This window comes from Candoia aspera, chromosome 3 (genome assembly GCF_035149785.1).
Source record: "Candoia aspera isolate rCanAsp1 chromosome 3, rCanAsp1.hap2, whole genome shotgun sequence".
In the NCBI taxonomy this organism is placed as follows: domain Eukaryota; kingdom Metazoa; phylum Chordata; class Lepidosauria; order Squamata; family Boidae; genus Candoia; species Candoia aspera.
Genome location: NC_086155.1, coordinates 57,696,019 through 57,714,503, shown reverse-complemented (window position 1 = coordinate 57,714,503; position 18,485 = coordinate 57,696,019). Strand labels below are relative to the sequence as shown.

Here is an 18,485-nt window from a genome sequence, read left to right as displayed (position 1 = left end):
ATTTCCACTGGTACATGAGGAACAATTTTTTTTTAATTAAATGTTGCTGAACAGGTTAAAAGTTTTATCCAGCAATTATCTCTTCAAAGAGCGAGGCTACAGTTATAGCCTACCTATCTGGAAGTAAGCCCTACAGAATTTGATGGGACTAGTGCTTGACAGCTAAGTATAAAAAGTACTGTAAAGGATCTAGGCTAGCAACATTTATCAGTTCAAAGAAGACACTGCAAGAAGAGAGCTATGTTCATCTATCGTAGCCAAAACTCAGGAGGTGTTCAGTAGCACCTTTTCAGACTAACAAATGTTATGAAAAGGCATAACCTTTCACAAACTACAGCTCACTTCAGCAGATGCATGGAGTAAAAGTTTCAGGCTATCTCAAAAGGTCTTAACAAACACAATTGGTTTTTCACACACTACAGTAATGAATTGAATAGGTGCTTGTAATCAGTGTCACATGCAATCTGCAGCCACCTGGTCTTCCCCCACCTCATCCCTATTTAAATCCTACATCAGGATGAAGTGTGCTGTAGCTCACAAAAGCTGGTGCCTTTTGATAAAATTTATTAGTCTGAAAAAGAACTACCAGACTCCACCTGATTTTCAGTTCAAAGAAATAGATGTGTCATTAAGATATGAGAAAGGTAAATAATGCTTATTTACTTTTGATGTGTACTAAGGAGCTGCCAAACTACTGAATATAAATTGAAACATATATCTCATTAGGAACATTCATTTAAAATCTATCACTCTGCTTCAGTGGAAGCAATCTGATTTCATGGAGGTCTTCATGTGAACTTATTATAAACTGCTGACTATGATTTTCCTTCTACTATGTACAGTAGTTCACACTGGCTGCATATATTACACCAAGTTATGGTTTCTGTTAAGAATTGTTTGTTGAATAAGTTAGAACATGCGGGCTCATACATAACATGAAACCATAAATTATGATTTACAAATTACAGTGTTTAGCTCCACACATTATGGCCTAGCACCATGTGTGAGCCCAGCAACTGTGCATTTATAGAGACTAAATATAAGGAATGAATACACCCATTCTCATCACCATCACTGCAGGCTGATGAATCCCAAAAAGCAGATTTTAGATTAAAATCCACCACAGTCTTTGGTAGATCAGTGATTAATAATTCTTCTCTTCTATAACATCCTTTTAAACAAGCCACAAACTGGGGCAGGCAGTTATGTTTCTATGCTGATTTAAAAAAAATGGAAAGGAATCACAATCTTGGAGGGAGAAGGGGGATAATATACCTCCTTTTTCACCTTTCATTAGATTTAAGCTGGATAGGCTGTTCCTGATTAGGAGGAGGGTCAACAAAGCCAGTGTAAGGAGAAGCAGAAAAGGACAGGATGGTGGGGGCAGGATGGAAAGAATGCTGAGTTGGAGGGAAATCGATAGGAGGCACTGTGCAACTGGATGCCTGTGTTGGAGAGAAGAAAGCACAGAAGGATTAAACAGGAGGTGAATAGCAAGAGCACATTGCAAATATTCTGGAGCAGGTTTCTTCTCAAAATACTGTAAGACTGTTACCTTTGCTGCAACAGACTAATGCAGTTGTATCTCTGAAGACTGCAACTATTCAAGAGCTTACAACTTTATTGTTTCAAATATATATGTGGATTTGCTGGTTTTTTCATGCTTACTATCTTAAGTTCGTTAACACTTCTCCTTTTGGAAAGTGAGAAAAGTAATAGTGAATGTTCTTTCCACAATAGATACTTCCTAGACATCCTTACTGCTGAAAACAGTCATAGTCCAGCAGAAGATATTTTGAGTCTTCCCATATTATTACTAATGACAATCAATATAACCAGCTAGAGTCTAATTTAATAATTAACCATGGCTGTTCAAAGCAATGTGTATCTTTCTCAAGAAAATCTTTTTTTTTTTCATAGCAGAACTTTAAATAGCTGCAAGACAGAGACACAACTAAATAGGCAAGGCTTCTACCACCTTCACATTCTACTTACCAAATTTCTACCTTGGTAACCAAGTATAAAAGAATAAAAAACTCATTGGGGGGAAGCAGGGACCCAAGTCCCAAGTTACCCGGGCCTAATAACTATCACTCAAAATTACTGTTTAATTCCGCCCTTGAGATTTCCAGAACTGAGTACTAGTACCACAGACCAACTAATCCTCCAGGTACAGGATATGTTCTTGGTGGATTATGCCCTCTGCTAAAGAATCTGAGAGATGGAACTAAGTGCCACAGCCAGGGCTGGAGAAGACTCCTAGTCTTGGTTTATACAACATGCTTATCCAGTTTAAGGGTTGGGATGAAATGTAGAGCAGCTGAAAAAGCAAGATGCTCCATAGCAGAATTTGCTTCCAAGGCTGCAGTCTCAGGACATGCTTCTTATATTTTCCAAACACAAATCAGCTATAGTGCCAAGTCATGTTCATTTCAGCCTTTTTGGCAAATGGGAAAGGGCTCACTGGGTAAAGAAGCTTTCACAGTCTTCTCTTGGCATGGAGGCCTTGCAGTACCAGGTGGGAGGACTAGAGGACTTGAATGGGGGCTCTGTATTCTGCAAAATGGCAGTTCTTGAGCCAATTATTGGGATAGTGTGATGCCAGATTCAATGGAAAGGAAGTATGACTGGGATAGTTGCTAACTAGGTTAAAAATACTGGGCGAATCGGACTCTCTTGACACTATGGATTGGGCAGCATGTCTGGCAAGTGCTGTCCTATCTCTCCTATGAATTTGAACATTCTTGTGTTCTTTTATTCTCACAGAAGTTCTGCTCTCAAGCTAGATCACCAGGATAAGACTTTGCAGCCACACACACGCTTAAAATGCCAAAAAGATCATAGATACAGCATCAGGAGAACCCTTGTACATGCATAAATATTTAGAGGGAAGACAATTTCTTATTGGTTAAAGTAAAGTTTTATGCAAAAGAAATTAGCTGTTCCAACTATTCCTATTTCGGATATATTTTGCTTGTGACAGGGCAACACTGATAGTTATCATAGAGTCCAACTCACTGTTGGAGGGTATTTATATAGGGAAGCATTGCCAGGTTGGATCTCAGCCATTGATTGCATATCAGCATCTCTTGAGTTCACCAGCCGCAAATAAAGCTCAGCTTTGCCAACCTGAGAAATTAAAGTTTTGTCTGGTTACAACAGACAGATGAATGCGAACAGGAGGAACTGAGCAAATATAAGTTGGTATCTGGCCAAAGATTAGGTGTTCTAAGAATTAATAATCAATTCGAGAATCAAGTGGTAGAATGGATAAGATCTGGCAGAGAATCAGTCTAAAATCACAAATAATAAATATTAAGAGGCTGGCTATGAATAACTACTGAAGTACCTTTTTAATAAATAATTAATAATTGTTTGGGTAGGAAAGCTGTTGCTGTGCTCTGCTCCTTCTTACCTGAGGCACACCATTCAACTGTTCTTCAGTAAGGCTTGGCTTTACAGGAAGCACTCGGATAGGAACTTTCCAGTGCCCACACATCACTTGGTGCAGATGGTCAAAAATGTTGATTTTGGCCCATCCTCTAGAGGTCAAATTCTGGATTTCCTGCCCATAAACATCAAAACCTCCAGAGGCTTGAAGCTCAACTACAAGGCTGATGGAGGTTGAAGGAAGGATTCTGAAAAACAGAGAGGAAATCCACAACAATATGGCTGCTTTTTGATTAAGGATCCAATATATGTCTGTTTCATAACGTGTTGCAGCAGACTATGACTTTTAAGACAATACACTCTTAGTGTAAAGTTACCTTCTAAATAAGAACTGGCAGAATCTGGCAAACCTAAAACTGGATGGAAAAAAGCCATTTCATGCAAATTTGAGATTACATTGTTCCCAGAGCAAACGGGCCAAGATTTTCAAAAGGTCTTAGAATAAATCTAACTGTGGCAGAATGCTGGAAAGCGTTTGGCCCAAGAGATCAGAAAAATCACACACCGGGCATTTCTATAAAAATAAATGTATTTACAGAAAGCACAAAAACATATTTTACAAGCTGTGCATTCACATGCGCTCAGAGAGCACCGGGAAGAGAGGCTGTGTAGAAAGAAGGAAACTGAAACTAAAACAAGTCCAGGCAAGTACCTCTCCCAGGCAATGCAGCTTTTAACACCCAAACTGAGGACAATTAAGTTCGACCTCTTCACCCTGCCGATACTTAAGGAAGTACTCGATTACCATGGTAACATTAATTTCTGTAGCAGAAAACAATATACCAACACTAACATGCTAAGATAATACTGTAAGATGTACTGAACAATCCAGGGTAACTCAGGAGTAACCACAGAACAGAAATGACAGTTGTTGGCACTCTGCTGGAGGTACAGAAATATTAAATAGCAATACTGTATTATTCTAAGAGTTCAATATCTTACTTTGACAACTTTTAATGTCTAAATGCAATAGCAGCTCATGACAATTAGATTACTTTGTACTGCTACTAAGAAAATAATCTTAAAACTTGCTGTTGCATTTCTTTTGACTCTTCTAGAATATAGAAACAATTTATACAGTTACAGAACCATAGCAAAGCTGCCAACTGTGAATGGCTGCCGACACAATGACTTGCTGGTTAGAAGAGGTGAGACATCATGGAAACAGCCCGGAAGCTCACCTTGGGACTGGCTGTCTAGCTGCTAAGATGGCACAGCACCCTCTTTGCCTATCCATCAGAGACTGTGGAGAGTAGCCCATATCAGAGGAGACAACAGGCAGAGGTGTGGACTTCCCCAGTTGCTGCCCATTACGACATAAGCCAGAGACCAGGCGAACATGGTAGAACATAGGATCCAGCCCCAAAAGAAAATCATAGAATATTACAAAACCAGACCTGCAGAGAGAAAATAGAATTAGTTACATTCATAGTACTCTGTGCTGCTACTTTCTCTGTGGAGCTGGATGGGAACTGTAATACCTAAATAGCTTGATCAATAGCTTAATGCTTGAAAAGAGAAGGAAAAGAATAGAAAGATGATGTTTACCTTATGTGAAAGTGGCCACTTGATTTTTTAAAAACAAATACTCTATGCTGCAGTGAAGTCTAACAGCAACTTGTTTAGAAAGGACTATGTGTCTGTACATGTGCATGAGTGCCCCTTGGGCCTGAATATCATAGGTTACAGTGCTACGTACACTGGATCATATGGAGCTGGTCCTAATGTATCAGAGGGATCCAGAAAGTACTGGCTTGTAGCTGTAGCAGATGATCCCATGGGATCCTATAACAAAGAGGACATTGATGAATTTTATCAGCAAAATCCAACTAATTATTTAACAGCATAATCCAAACAAACCAACAGTAGCCACCAAGGACATCTTCTTCCAATATGATGCTATCTGGAAAGATTAAATGGCAGACAATTTGTGGTAGTAAAAGTACACCCCTCCCATACACTTGTGAGCTGCATTCACTACCAAACCTATGAGATGCCCCCCACCCCATCATGTAAATTGCTTGAAGTGCCCTTGTAAGAAAACATTCACAGCAAGCTGCATCCTTTCAGCCCCTGCATATGTGAACAGAAATTTTTGTTTTACTATTCCAGGCTAACTTATGGTGCTTCCACCTGGGGCTTTAGCAGCACTGCTTCCTCAGCACCAAAACCCTGTGATCCTATGTTTCCATCCTCCTTGGCTGACCAAGCTATTTTTCTCACAGCTTGGATGCAGCACAGCTCAAATGGCAACACTTCTGTTTTTTTATTTGCAGTGCCAGAATTCTGCTGGGCTCAAGGACAGGCTGTTTTTCAATTTGGGGAAATTCTTGCCTCCTAAAATCTGAGCTTGGAGCTCCATAGTAGACTTCACGGGTAGCCTTATCCTCAAAACCAATCCTAGTCAGTTTCACAATTCCTTGAAACACTCCCTGCCTGGTTTTTCCTTAATGATCAAATATCAATTTCTTCCCTCACCTCACCTCACCTGCCAGCCTTTGGCTTATGGTACTCAGGTGAACCATTTATCTCCTCCCCACACACACACACCACACAGGACCTACAATGCAACCTACAACTTTGATCGTACCTGCTGGGAAAAGTGCCTGGCTGCAAAACTATGGTGTCATGTCATAATCACAATGACAAATATTTATTATTTTTGCACTCTGGTACTACTGGCAGGAGGGAAGAGTGACTGGCTCAGAGGGGTCCATGCCTATTCTCAGTGCTCTGAAGTTAAGATGATCTGATGGTTGAATTCAAGATGCTTGGCAAGGATTGGAAAGGGGAAACTGTGCCATGTGGAAGAGCTCTTAAATGCAAAACCAGTTCTGAAACATTGAAGTTAGGCACCATAATACTTTTTAAGATGATTATATAGATGCAAAAATGTCTTATTATATTCTCTTTCTCTTCCTACCCAGTGGCTGGTAGGTAGATTTTTAACATAACACTGAACACATTTTATGGCATGCCAGCACTTCAGTTGGAAATATGTATAAGTATGGATCTGTAATCCAGACTGTAATTATAGCCACTGATTTTTCAGATCAGCAACCAAGGGTTTGACAACAAAACTCAACAGATGCTGGAGCAAACTTGTTGGAAAGAGAGCCTGCAAGATTTTCTTGTAGATTTCATGAAGCAAAATATTAATGGGAATGATCCTGGTAAGCTAACAGCCCAGACAAGCTGGATTTTTCACAGTTCATAATTCCAATTTCATTGAAATAAGGGAAGAAGGATGGAAAACATGGGTAAAACTGCACTACAGTTACTTACTTTACAGATTGCATATCCTGCTCATTTCCCCAGAATATTCTTCCCTTACTACACACTAACTGAGTGTGTAAAGTCAATGGGATCATCACACATATGAAGGAAAAATAGTGTCATAGAATCTAGAGGTCAAAAATTGAATTTGATCCAAGAGCTAGATTCATATCCCAATGGACATGAGCTGAATTTGAGAAAAAAACGTCCCATCCTTGAGAAAATGCTACTCACTTTGTGCTTACAGGAACAATGTTTTCTTGCCTTCTCTTGTAAGGAAAAACACACTTAAAAACAAACGCACAGCAGATCTAAGGGATCTTCTATGTAAAACCTCTCACATTTCTCCAGGGAAAAGGGCACTTACCATATTACTAGTTAGAATGGTAGGGTTAGGGAGCCCAAGATGAGGAAGAGGAGGAGGAGGAGGAGGCAGAGGTGGTGCTACAGGAGGTGGCAGAAGGGGTGGTGATCCTCTTCTAGGCCACTGAAGTTTCTTCCTCTCAGGATTGTGTCTCAGCCTGCCAATCTCAGCATGTAGCTGAGCCATTTCTGCCATATGTATTTGCTGCAACTTGTCCAGCTCTAAGTCCAAAGAACCTAATGAAAAGGAAGACACACAAAAGCTCATTAATATAGTATTGTATCCAGTAGGAGAACTTCCACATGCTAATAAAGAACATAGAAATGGCTGGTCTAATTGGAGCACATGTGTTAAAAATATGTAATGAACAGATAAAATCCTTAGAAAAGCTTACTAATTTGGTGCTATAGCTTTTCACCAAAGTTAGTTCATGGCCCCATTCCATTTTTGCTGGGTTGGCACCAACTAATGTTTTTTAGCTGCATCTTCAAAAGGATATATTTTCTGCAATTTACAGGTAATACCAAACTAATCCCCCATCTCCAAATCCTGCTGTGCTGCCTCATTGTGGTGGTGTTGTGTTTCTGGGAGGGATGAATGAAGAATGCCAGGAGTGAATGCCAAGAGTATATAATCCCAGCAGACTCGCACCCCAGGCATGAAGGCCAGATAAAGCAAGCAGGCACCTATACTGGGCAGCAGCCATATAAGATGTTAGAGGCGGAAGATCACCTTAGTGTCAATGGCAAAGGCATCATTTCATACTGTGTGGGAGAAGACAATGGAAAACTACTTCTGTATTTTACCAAGAAAACCACATGGATAGAAAATGTTTGGAACAGATTCTCCTGGAAAAAATCTATTTATGTGGTCAGTAAGAGTTGATACCAACTTGATGGCACAAAATCAATCAATCAGTCAATCGCCCAACTAATCAGGGTGGTGAGAACTGAAAATGATTGCAAAGACCTCTAAAAGGGTATCTTTAAACTGGATGGATAGTCAGCCAAATGGTAAACACAACCTAGTTTAAACAAGTGTAAAGTAATGCACATTAGGGCACTTGCCCACCTCCCAACCTCCTATATACAACTGATGGATTCTGAGCTGTCTGTAATAGGCTAGTGAAAAGATCTTGGGGGTCATAGCAGGCAGCTCAATGAAGATGTGCAGTAGCTGTGGAAAAGGTAAATGTTAGCAGTCATTATAAAAGGGACTGAAAATAAATCCCCCCACGCCCTTAATGCACTTATACAAACCTATGGTATATTTGTACTTGGACTATATGTACAGTTTTGGTTGCCAACAAAAATATATATATAATGAATTTGAGAAACTGCAGAACAGAACCAGATTGGGAGAATTGCGCCCTTCTGAGAAAAGGCTAGAACATTTGGAATTCTTTAGCTTAGAAAAAAAAGACATTGGGAAGGACACAGCTGAAGCAAATAAATCTTGCATGGTGTAAAAGAAGTGAATGAAGAGAAGTTCTTCAGCCTCTGAAAACACAAAAACAAAAGGACATTCAGTGATACTGATTGGCAAGAAATTTAGAACAAAGAAATACTGTAAACAAACAAAAAAGGCACCTTTTCACACAATGCGTAATTAACCTGTGGAATTCATTGCCACAAGATCCATTAAATTGGATGGCTTTAAAGAGGGATTGGATAAATTAATGGAGGTCAGCTTTCTTAAGGGTTTGAAGCAGTGCAGGCTCAATGTTATCTCCAGGTTATGGTAGACATGACTCCAAATGCTAGACAGAGGGAAATACAGACAGGGGAAGAAGGTATGTCTCTATTTCCTACTCGGAAATACACTCAGGGACATCTGATAGGCCACTGCGAAAAACAAAACACTGAACCTAGATAGGGTTTATCCTGACCCATCAGTGCTCTTCTTATGTAATTCCTTCCATAGCAAGAATAAAGGCCTTGAATACATAGCCACTAAGAATCTGTAGTTAGAAACCCACAGAAGATGTCCTAACAGCCAGGAACCACGCTGAGACAAGGAACTGGTCTCTAATGTTTTATTGCTTGTATATAACAGGAATCCTAACAAACTGAAGAAGCGTGGGAAAAACCCAGACATATAAACCCCAAAGTTTAAGGCGGTCCTGATCTGTGTCTCTTTGAATGGCTGCCCAATTCCTCAGTGCTACGCATGCACTTAACAGTCTGGATGGGAGCCCCCTGCTCGCCATCCTTACTCATGACAGAAGATTTATCATACAGTAGGAAAACAATAATCAGTGGAGACCTTATAAGATCCTTCAAGGGTTTAATGCAAATGTCAGCTGGGAATTCATAACTTGGTCCAGTCACTATCCACTTTATAGCTAAGGGACATCTTTTCCACTTTGCTGAATTTCCAAATACGCCCCATGATGAAGTCCTAACCATTTGCCAATGCCATGAGGACATAACATTATCCTCAGCCCAACCCCCAGCTGTGTGACCGGTTTGTAGTGCTTTGTTTTGTTGGATTATGTTGGGTTGTACACTGTTGCATGCATGCTTCATCCCCTCCAGCACTGGTGTCTGCCCTTTGTGGCCATTTTATCTTAATCTGTTGGACTGCCAGACTTCTTCAGAGGAAACCTCCTAGAAAAAACTTGACCACACTTTACTTTGGAAAGAATGTCTCAGGCCTCCTTATATACCTGAAAACACTGGTCTTTTTGAACACCAGCATATTGGTACCATGTGGGTGAGATGCAGGCGGCCACTGAATAGTTCAAGAATTTCAGCTGGTGTGAGCAGGTGACATGGTAGCTGCTTTCACCTGTGGTCACCTGCCCATCATCCAACAGAGGAACATTCTGTATCAATGCAGTGAGGTGGTATCTTTTTGTCTACCTAATGACATTTGTATATGCCATAGGATACTTTGAGGTGCTGCAACTGCCTGCTGCTAGCATTTGAGACACTTGGAGACAGAGTGAAATTGACACAAGTTCTACCAGTTTCTCTTTCTAGTCCAAGTGATAGAGAGAAGGAAGAACCATTTACTGGCCTTGTCAGCCCTTCTAGGTAGATCAGACTAGGAAACCAATGACATGTAGGTCAGTACTACTTTTATTATAAAGCTATAGTAACAGAATTTTGCAAGTCTGAATGCACTTCCCCCCTCTCTCTCTATATTCATGTGAACTAGGGAAGTAGGGAAGGGCTTGCCTGAGATGTTTACTCATATTACATTCTTGCCCAGGACTCAGGCCCCTTTTATCTGACTGTTGCCTTGGTAGTGGTTCTTCCTTCTGTCCCTTAAGGCCATTCCTTCTGCCCTCTACAGGCTTTCTGGTAAATTTGATAAACCTCTGTCCAAGAACAGTTCAGCTGACAGGCCAGTGGGCTGAAGGGCAGCCAGGAGCTTTACCTTACATCCCTTCTCTGCCCCACTGATCTAACAATTGAGCTATTTTTGGACAAAGGTTTACCGATATTAAGAACACTGGTAAACTAGTAGACACATTTAGCATTCCTCTTATGACCTGGGCTTTCAGAAGACCAGTAGACTTGTGTTCAGAAATGGCCCAAGTGAAAGATTACAGAAAGAGTGTCCCCCAATACTGGCAACTGGTGGCAGGAGAAAGGGGCAGACATATCTGCAGGAGTCAATGCTTTTATTGTCCTTCCATATAATTCATACATGTGTGCAGTGTCACAACATGTAGAAAAAGGATGGAACTTGCAGCACAATGGCACAACACTGTTTTCATTGTTTGGTGCCACCTGGACCCTTCCTGCCTCTGGAAGGGTGACAACGAAGAAGAATGCTTCCTTGGGTGCCAGTTCTTAAACTCCACAGAATAATCACAAGAATCAGAGGAGATGTACCCTGCTTTGCCTCTCTCCTCCTCTCATTTCATGTGTGGACAGAACCCCTGGTTTGCTTCATTTCAAGGCGGAATAGGGTTGGATGTGCAGTCAACATTTCTCTAAGCTAGCACATTTTAACTTGGCTCCTACACTTTACTGCTGCCATGCGGAAGATGCAAATTATAAACCAAAACCTTTCATTATAAAAGTGACTTCCTAATTCTTGTGAAAGTAATTTGCCCTTCAGTATGTTGTGGACTAGTTTGAAATGCAGGCTTTGTAGCCACTATCTTTGGCTCAGTTAAGAAAACAGGCTATAAACCCTACCGTTTTCCATTCTCCTTCTTTCCTTCAGAATTTTCATTTTTAATATCTCGTCTTCCAGACGTTGATTCTCTAGCTCAATGGACAAGAGTTCTGCATCCAAAGTCTCTGTGTTGGGACTACCTTCATATTCTGCACAGATAGGAAAGAGAGTCAATCAGAAGCAAGGATACCTAGATGTTTCGACAGAGGAAAGAAGTGTTTGCTAAGGTTTCTAAATTTACAGGACCTATCAATAGTTCTGTGGCACCTCAAAGATTCACATGTCCATAATAAATGAGCTTGCATGGGCAAAACCATACTGTCCAGTAGAAGACAATTTCCTCATAGACTGAGTTCATACTTCACACTAATCTTACTGTGATTTATTTGGTTTTGGCTTATCATCCTGTGTGAACTCAACCACTGAAGATTTAAGGTTTAGCGTGTGGTGTGTTTAAGGTTTAAGTTTAAGGGTTAGCATGTGGTGTGAATCTAGCCACAGTCTGTGAACAGTAACACTTTGCTGAGCTCAAGAGAGATGCAAACATTCTTGGCTTAAGTGTACAAGAAACAACATCCAAATCTGGGGAAAAGTTGATTGGGAAAACATAGCTCACTCTTCTTTCTACCCCTCTGTTCAGGCTTTGTGCCATTTTTTTCCAGTGCTGTGGCTTCCAGCTGCAGTTCATACATCTGACGGAGGATGTTGTGGTCACTGCCTCCACTCTGCAGGTAAGTCTGGTATAGCATCCTGCCAGGAATATGAACAGTTATCATCGAGTGTTGTTACAATTTCTCCCCTGACACTTTTATTATCTTTAATAGTTGCATTTGAAAAAAATGCAACTTTTCCTGGTATGGAGATAATTTGATGGAAAAGGATGCATTTGTTGAGTTACTACATTTCATGCAGCTGCTATATAACCTTAGGGTTTTGGTTAACTAACTGGTCCCAATGGGAGGGGAGTTAAGTCTTCTCAAATTAGTAAAAAGTCTGTCTTTTCAATCCCCAGAGACCACCTTTTGTGTAGAGAATCAACTTAGGCCATTGCCTTACTAGCAATTTATAATATTTCATATTATTATCCAGCCATCATCATGTCAAGGAAACATGAAAAGTACAGGTTGTATATTGCCACCAACACTAGTTGAGTGATGCTAGAGGAAATGGCCTTAAAAGTTGCAGGTACAGGTTTGCCTAAAGTGGTGGAAAGTTTTATAGGCAGAAACAATTAAAGATATAATAATTCCTACTAATTATAAGTTTAAAGAAGCTATTGCACTACACATTCTTACAATTCCGTCTTCCAACTCACTGTATCTCTGAAGAGAGGGGCCCAACAGCTGCTGGAAACACCATACACTTGAAGATGGCATTCTCCATTTTATTTACAGCACTATCTGTCTTTCTATTGGTGGAAGAATCCAGTTTGCTTCTACAAATGAAAAAAAGGAGGCATTGGGTGCTGTATAAGGGCCTTCTTGCTTTCTCCAGTCATTGGTGATGCTCACTTACATTCTCAAGCGCACTACAACACGCATATTACAGATGCCAAAACAAGTCTTACTAATATGGTCTGGACTACCTTTGATGTCCCACGCTGTGTACAGTAAAACCCTGTCATGTGGATCCTGAAAAATAAAAAGTTCATTGCCAGAGTTCTCTGTCTTGGTGTCTTACCTGCTTTCTGTTGCTACCTGCAGAAGTTCCACCTGTTTCCTCAGTGCATTCAAAGTCAACTGGTTCTTTTCTTCCTGGGTATTCAGCTCCATCAACAACTGTTCTATCTGAGATGTAGATGAATTCCCTAATTTCAGCTCTGACAAGCGTCTACGAATCTCTAGGTAAATACAAAATTGAACAAATTATACTGGAATAACTGGGCTAATTAACTTATGATTTCAGACTCTTATCTGTTTACCCTAGAAGTTTGCCATTCTGCATGAATATTGTATTAGAATCCTAATCCATTCAGCTCAGGAACACTTTATACATGCTTGGTCAATATGGCCTGTTTCTCAGAAGCAGCAGGTCGGAGATATATATTTGTGTCTTAATCATATTACTAAACACTGCAGGTGATTATTCAAGTGATAAAATAGTTCTCAATAAAGACGACCACAGAAATAGTACCTGACATGCTAGAGAGAAAGTTAGACTTGAACTTTTCTCCCAAAATTATAATTTTTACATGTAGAGATCATTTGTTGCCTTTGGACTGAACAGCTCTGAGATACCATATCCAGACCTGCTGTTGGTGAGAACCAGGTCTCCTCTGTCTTTTTAACTGGGAAATCCCATACATAAAATATCAGGCACCAGCATCACTGAGGTGGTATTCTTTCAATAACTGCTTCCTTCTTTTATCTGGTATGCATGGCATAATGACCCTTGTGTGCTAGTCTCACACCTTTTGGGGTGAATAAAAGCCTATTTATCCAACTTTTCTGCTTTGTTCTTCAATTCAGGTACCTCCTTAACCTGAACTAGGAACAAAAGCCACTTACACAGAAGAGTGACAATTCAGCAGAAACTCTAATTTTCAATTTACCATCTTTTTGCTGTTCCAGGTGCTGGTTTCTAGCTTGGATTTCAGACAACTGGCGCTCATGTGCTTCCACCATTTGCCTTTGACGCTGACAGTATTCTTGCTGGTGAAGTATTTGATTTTCATTCTAAGAGTCAAGGAAAGACATCAGCTTCAAATAGCTGTTTCTCCTACAGCAAGGGCAAGAAATTATAGTTCCTTCAAAAATAAGTTCCAGCATCCATCAATGTTAGTCATGTTGGGTAGAACGTCTAGGAATTATAATGCAGCCACATCTGAAGGTTTATATTGATACCTAATAGTAAAATTATTCAGTTATTCACTATTATTCATTGTGTTATAGGGCAAGCTAATTGTCAAGCTCAGAAAGGGGAGGGGGAGCTCAACATGTCATCTCAGCATGTACTGAAAATCTGTTCCTATTTATTTTATTAGTCAACTTATACTCTGGTCTTTCTGTTCATCCCAACACTCAAAGCAGCTTACAGCAAAAAAAAATGCAAAGAATAAAATATAACCAAATTAATACAATTAAAATCAATGTCAACATTAAAAATCAATCATTAAAATAATTAGCAGTTAACTGCTAGGCAGTGAAACGGACTTTCCTGTTCAGTGTAGAATACCAGATCAGAGATGAGAGCATTTGATTCACTGTCATTCTGTTCTTAGTTCCTACTATACTTGGCAAAGAAACAGCCATTACAAAGAAACTTTAATCACATTATAATGGATGCTATATATCTGTCTCCTGGACAACTGTGTGCCCACTGGAAAGATCAAGTTGGCACGCATGAAAGCTAGACCTTCCCAGTGGTAGCTCCATGGGTGAGGCATTCCTTTCCACTGCATCGTACTTAATTCTCCAAACAGCCTGTTCAAGGTGATTTGTTTTTTTAATCTTCATTGCAGCCTGTGCAGTAATTCTGTGATTCTTCTGTGATTCAAAGAATCACTTACTTTATGTATCTAAGAATTTTTTAATGTTCCTCTTTTTTTTTTTATCCATTCAATCGTGTCTGATTCTTGGAGACTGCCTGGACAAGTCCCTGCGGTTTTCTTGGCAAGATTTCAGAAGTGGTTTGCCACTTCCTACTTCCTAGAGCTGAGAGAAAGTGACTGGCCCAAGATCACCCAGTGGGCCTTGTACCTAAGGCAGAACTAGAACTGTCTCCCGGTTTCTAGCCTGATGCCAAACTGGCTCTCAGGTTACTTTAATTCTTCTTTAAGGTTACTTCACAAGGCCTGGACATAAAAAAGGGCTTATTCATATTTCAAATTATAAATTTTATGACAGATTTTTGCTTCTTTTGATTTTTGTACAATAGACATATTATTTCCCATTTTTGCACATGCAATTTTTAAAAAATATATATTTCTGTTGTAAGGTGGTTAAGGCATTTTCTGAATGAAGTACAATATTTTGTTTCTTGGATAAATGTGATATTTTGTATGAAGTTATTCTTCCATATAGTTCTGACAATTTTAAGCATATCACCATAATACAAAATTAAAATAGCAGGAACAGCAGGAATAGTAGTTTGTGTTTAGCTGAAGCCTCAACGTATTCTGAAGCCATGTTAAGTATTCATAATACTTACAAAAGTGAGTTTGGAGTAATTCCTCAAGTAACCAGAACAAAATGTTATGTGAATTATGGTTCTGTATTATGCAGTTAATTATAAAGACATCAAGTATATCTTTTCTTAATCTTGCTAAATTACTCAGCAATAATCTTAGTCCAAATCACAAGAGCTGAACATTAAAGAAAGACAAGTGATGGAGAAGGGCCTTTTGGGAGAAGGAGCAGGCTTCATGCTATGGAGAAAATTTGCCATGAATCTTTTAGTACTGGCTAGAATGCTTGGAAAACTACAGTTCCTCTAACACTGTGTATCTAGGACAATCAGATCTGGGACCGTACCATCAGTGAAAAGATTATCTATCAACTGTGAGAAGCTAAAGGAACAGATCTCGGTACTTTATAGCCATCATAAAGTGTGGCATGTTATCTAATTTTGATTTACCCAGTCAGTGAGTTACACCTCTGTCCTTACACTTGATACTGTAGATTGGCCACTTTATAAACAAAAAGGTTCCTTTAATTCTGAAGGGGAAGGGTGGAAAGACAGGCAGTGGTCAAGCATCAAGACATGGAGTAAACTTCAAAATGGTTAACTTGTAATATTTTGTGGTGACTTCCACAACTGCATAAGCAGATATCGATAATATCCAAACACCATAAAACAGTTTGAGACTTTCTCTAGGTCAGGGGATGCATTTTTTAATGTCTAGGACTGCATTCTCAAGTGAGAAATTTTATTTAATTGGATCTACATTTTAATTTAATTAAAATTATATATCAGTATTACAATTATTTCTCAGAAATGTATTAAATAATTTTCCCTTCTGTTACAATAAGAATTATAATTTGGTGACAATTTAGACTGCAGCCCTAGACTAACAAGGCAGGAAAGCAGCACTGCATAGATTTTTCTGTGTCTGTGTGTGTTACAAATATCTTTTCAGCCCATAAAAGATGTTAAAATCCCTCATGTTCATTTACCCCTACCTGGACTGTTCGAAATGTAGGAAGCGTGCCTTCGAGTGATATCCTCAATTTGTGGAACTGTGAAACAGAAAAATTACTTAATAGCATACTCCCTTTCTAAGTGTTGGTTAAAACCGTTAATTCACTACTGTATCAAGATTCAGACTGAACACTATTAACTTACTTAAGTTAACAAGGAATATCATGTAGTAGGAGTATGTAGGAAAAATCTGAACTGGATGTTGAAAATTTGATATGCTAAAATTATCCAAAAGCCAAAGTACTGTTTTAAAATGTCTAAATTCTAAACCAATGGTTAATTGCTCTGGAAGAGGTTTATGAGGTGATAGGAGCAGAGTCATCTATGGGAAAGAGAAAGGTTTACCTCTTCAGTCAGTTTCTTCAAGGCCTGGTTGTCTGAAACACTTCCAGCATGGTCAAAGCTTCTAATACTGTGGAGTTGTTGTTCAGGTTCAGGTTCCCCATCTCCTTTGTTGTGTCTGATATGGTCTCTTGTTGGTTTTGACACATGAAGCTGCTGATGTTGGTCCATTAGATATCAGCAACCAAGACAGAAAATAAATCAATACTGTATGACCAAGGTACATATTCAAGGATGCTGGAATGTCTTTTCCCCTAGATATGTCAGCTATAGCTCCCATAATTGCTAGCTAGCAGTAGTCCTTCTATACAAATTTCAAGAGAAAAAGGAACTATTTTGTGAGAAGAAATTAGGAAGTTTGTTTCTAATTTGTTAGAAAGAATAGTTTGTTTCTAATTTATTAGAAAGAACTTATTAGAAAGAATAAACAAATGCATGCATCTAATGCTTTGCTAATGCTTGGTTGCAATAAGGGAGTAGTGGATGAAATTCAGTTATGCAAGTATCATAGGCAGCTCATAAATGGTGCCATAATTACAATCCTATATGAGCAACAACAATTCTCCTCCATTCCTGTGCCATTTTTCTTCTAAACGTTTTAATAAGCTTATTTTACTTGATGACAAACTTAGCATTACTATACAGCATGGCTGAAACATACAAGCACTTCCATGGATCTCTCCACTGGCTGTTCCTTTGGAGACCCTCAAGTGGAAATTCTGGGCCCCTAGAACAGTTTTACAGGAGTAGCTGTGGCTTTCAAGTCATACCAAATTAAAACTAAGTTAATCCACTGATTATTCTTAATGCCGTGATAAAGGAGAGAGGGGAGGGGTAGAGAAAATCAGCAGACTACAAGGAACATAGCTTTCCCCAACAGAAGGAAAAACAAGAACTTGTTTTCATGTAGGAGGTTATTCAGAATACAAAAACAAAACTGTAAACAATTTTATCTGCTACTAGTCTATCAGAAAAAGAAGTTGGTATAAAGTGCAGGATCATTACCAAGTCCATCTGCTGTTTATTGGAATGCAACAATCACAGGAAATAGTTTTTTAAAGTTTATTTTTCTATATTTTGGCAAACATATCTATTCCTGGAGTTATTAATACTAAGATATGCAAATTCCTGTTTCCATCTTTAGACCCATCAAAGTAACCTTCAAAATAATTTTTATTAATGAAAATAAAGTTGCCCCTTTTACCATGCTGTCTGCCATTTCTGCTTTCTTAGGCTCTTTCCCTTTATGCTGTGCTTGCCTGTTCTGGTATTTTACATCTGTTGCCATTTCTTGTCCGATGCAGAATTTTTCCATGTGCTTCTCTAGCAGTCGTCTGGAGCGGAACCCCATCTCACAATTAGGACAGTGGAAAAACACTGTATCTGTCATTTTGAAAAGATATTTACAAAGGGCTATATTTATTAATATCTGAAAGGTACTGGCTACTCATCTTTCCTTGTAGGAAAGGACTATAGTATCGTTTGCAGTTTTTGGTTGCTATGCTGGTAGTTATGGGGTGTAACCATCCGGAGAAAATAATAGAGGAAGACTGCAAACAGTGACTGGGAATATCACCATGCCAATGACTCCTGTTTATGTTTGTAATTACTAGGGTTACAATGAGTAGTATCTAGATCAGTCTTCCCAACCTAGTATCCTCTGGCCAAGCTGGCTGAAATTCTAGGAGGTGCAGTTCCAGCATGCCTGAAAGTTATTAGTTTGGGGATGGTTGACTCAGGAATTTGTAAGGGAGGGGGAATATTTTTTTAATTGGATGTT

At 39.3% G+C, this 18,485-nt stretch overlaps 1 protein-coding gene across 1 annotated transcript; it reads right to left on the bottom strand.

The window, feature by feature from the left end:
• Positions 1 to 1,226: 1,226 nt before the first annotated feature.
• On the bottom strand, positions 1,227 to 18,095 carry CCDC17 (coiled-coil domain containing 17). Its single transcript, XM_063297809.1, has 14 exons — positions 17,910 to 18,095; positions 16,709 to 16,858; positions 16,339 to 16,401; positions 13,776 to 13,899; positions 12,905 to 13,064; positions 12,540 to 12,659; positions 11,841 to 11,974; positions 11,245 to 11,373; positions 7,094 to 7,326; positions 5,150 to 5,235; positions 4,632 to 4,847; positions 3,416 to 3,638; positions 3,019 to 3,129; positions 1,227 to 1,445 (listed from the first exon to the last, which is right to left on the bottom strand). The coding sequence occupies exons 1-14, from the start codon at positions 18,093 to 18,095 to the stop codon at positions 1,284 to 1,286; spliced, it is 2,097 nt and encodes a 698-aa protein (XP_063153879.1). The 3' UTR covers positions 1,227 to 1,283.
• Positions 18,096 to 18,485: the final 390 nt, after the last annotated feature.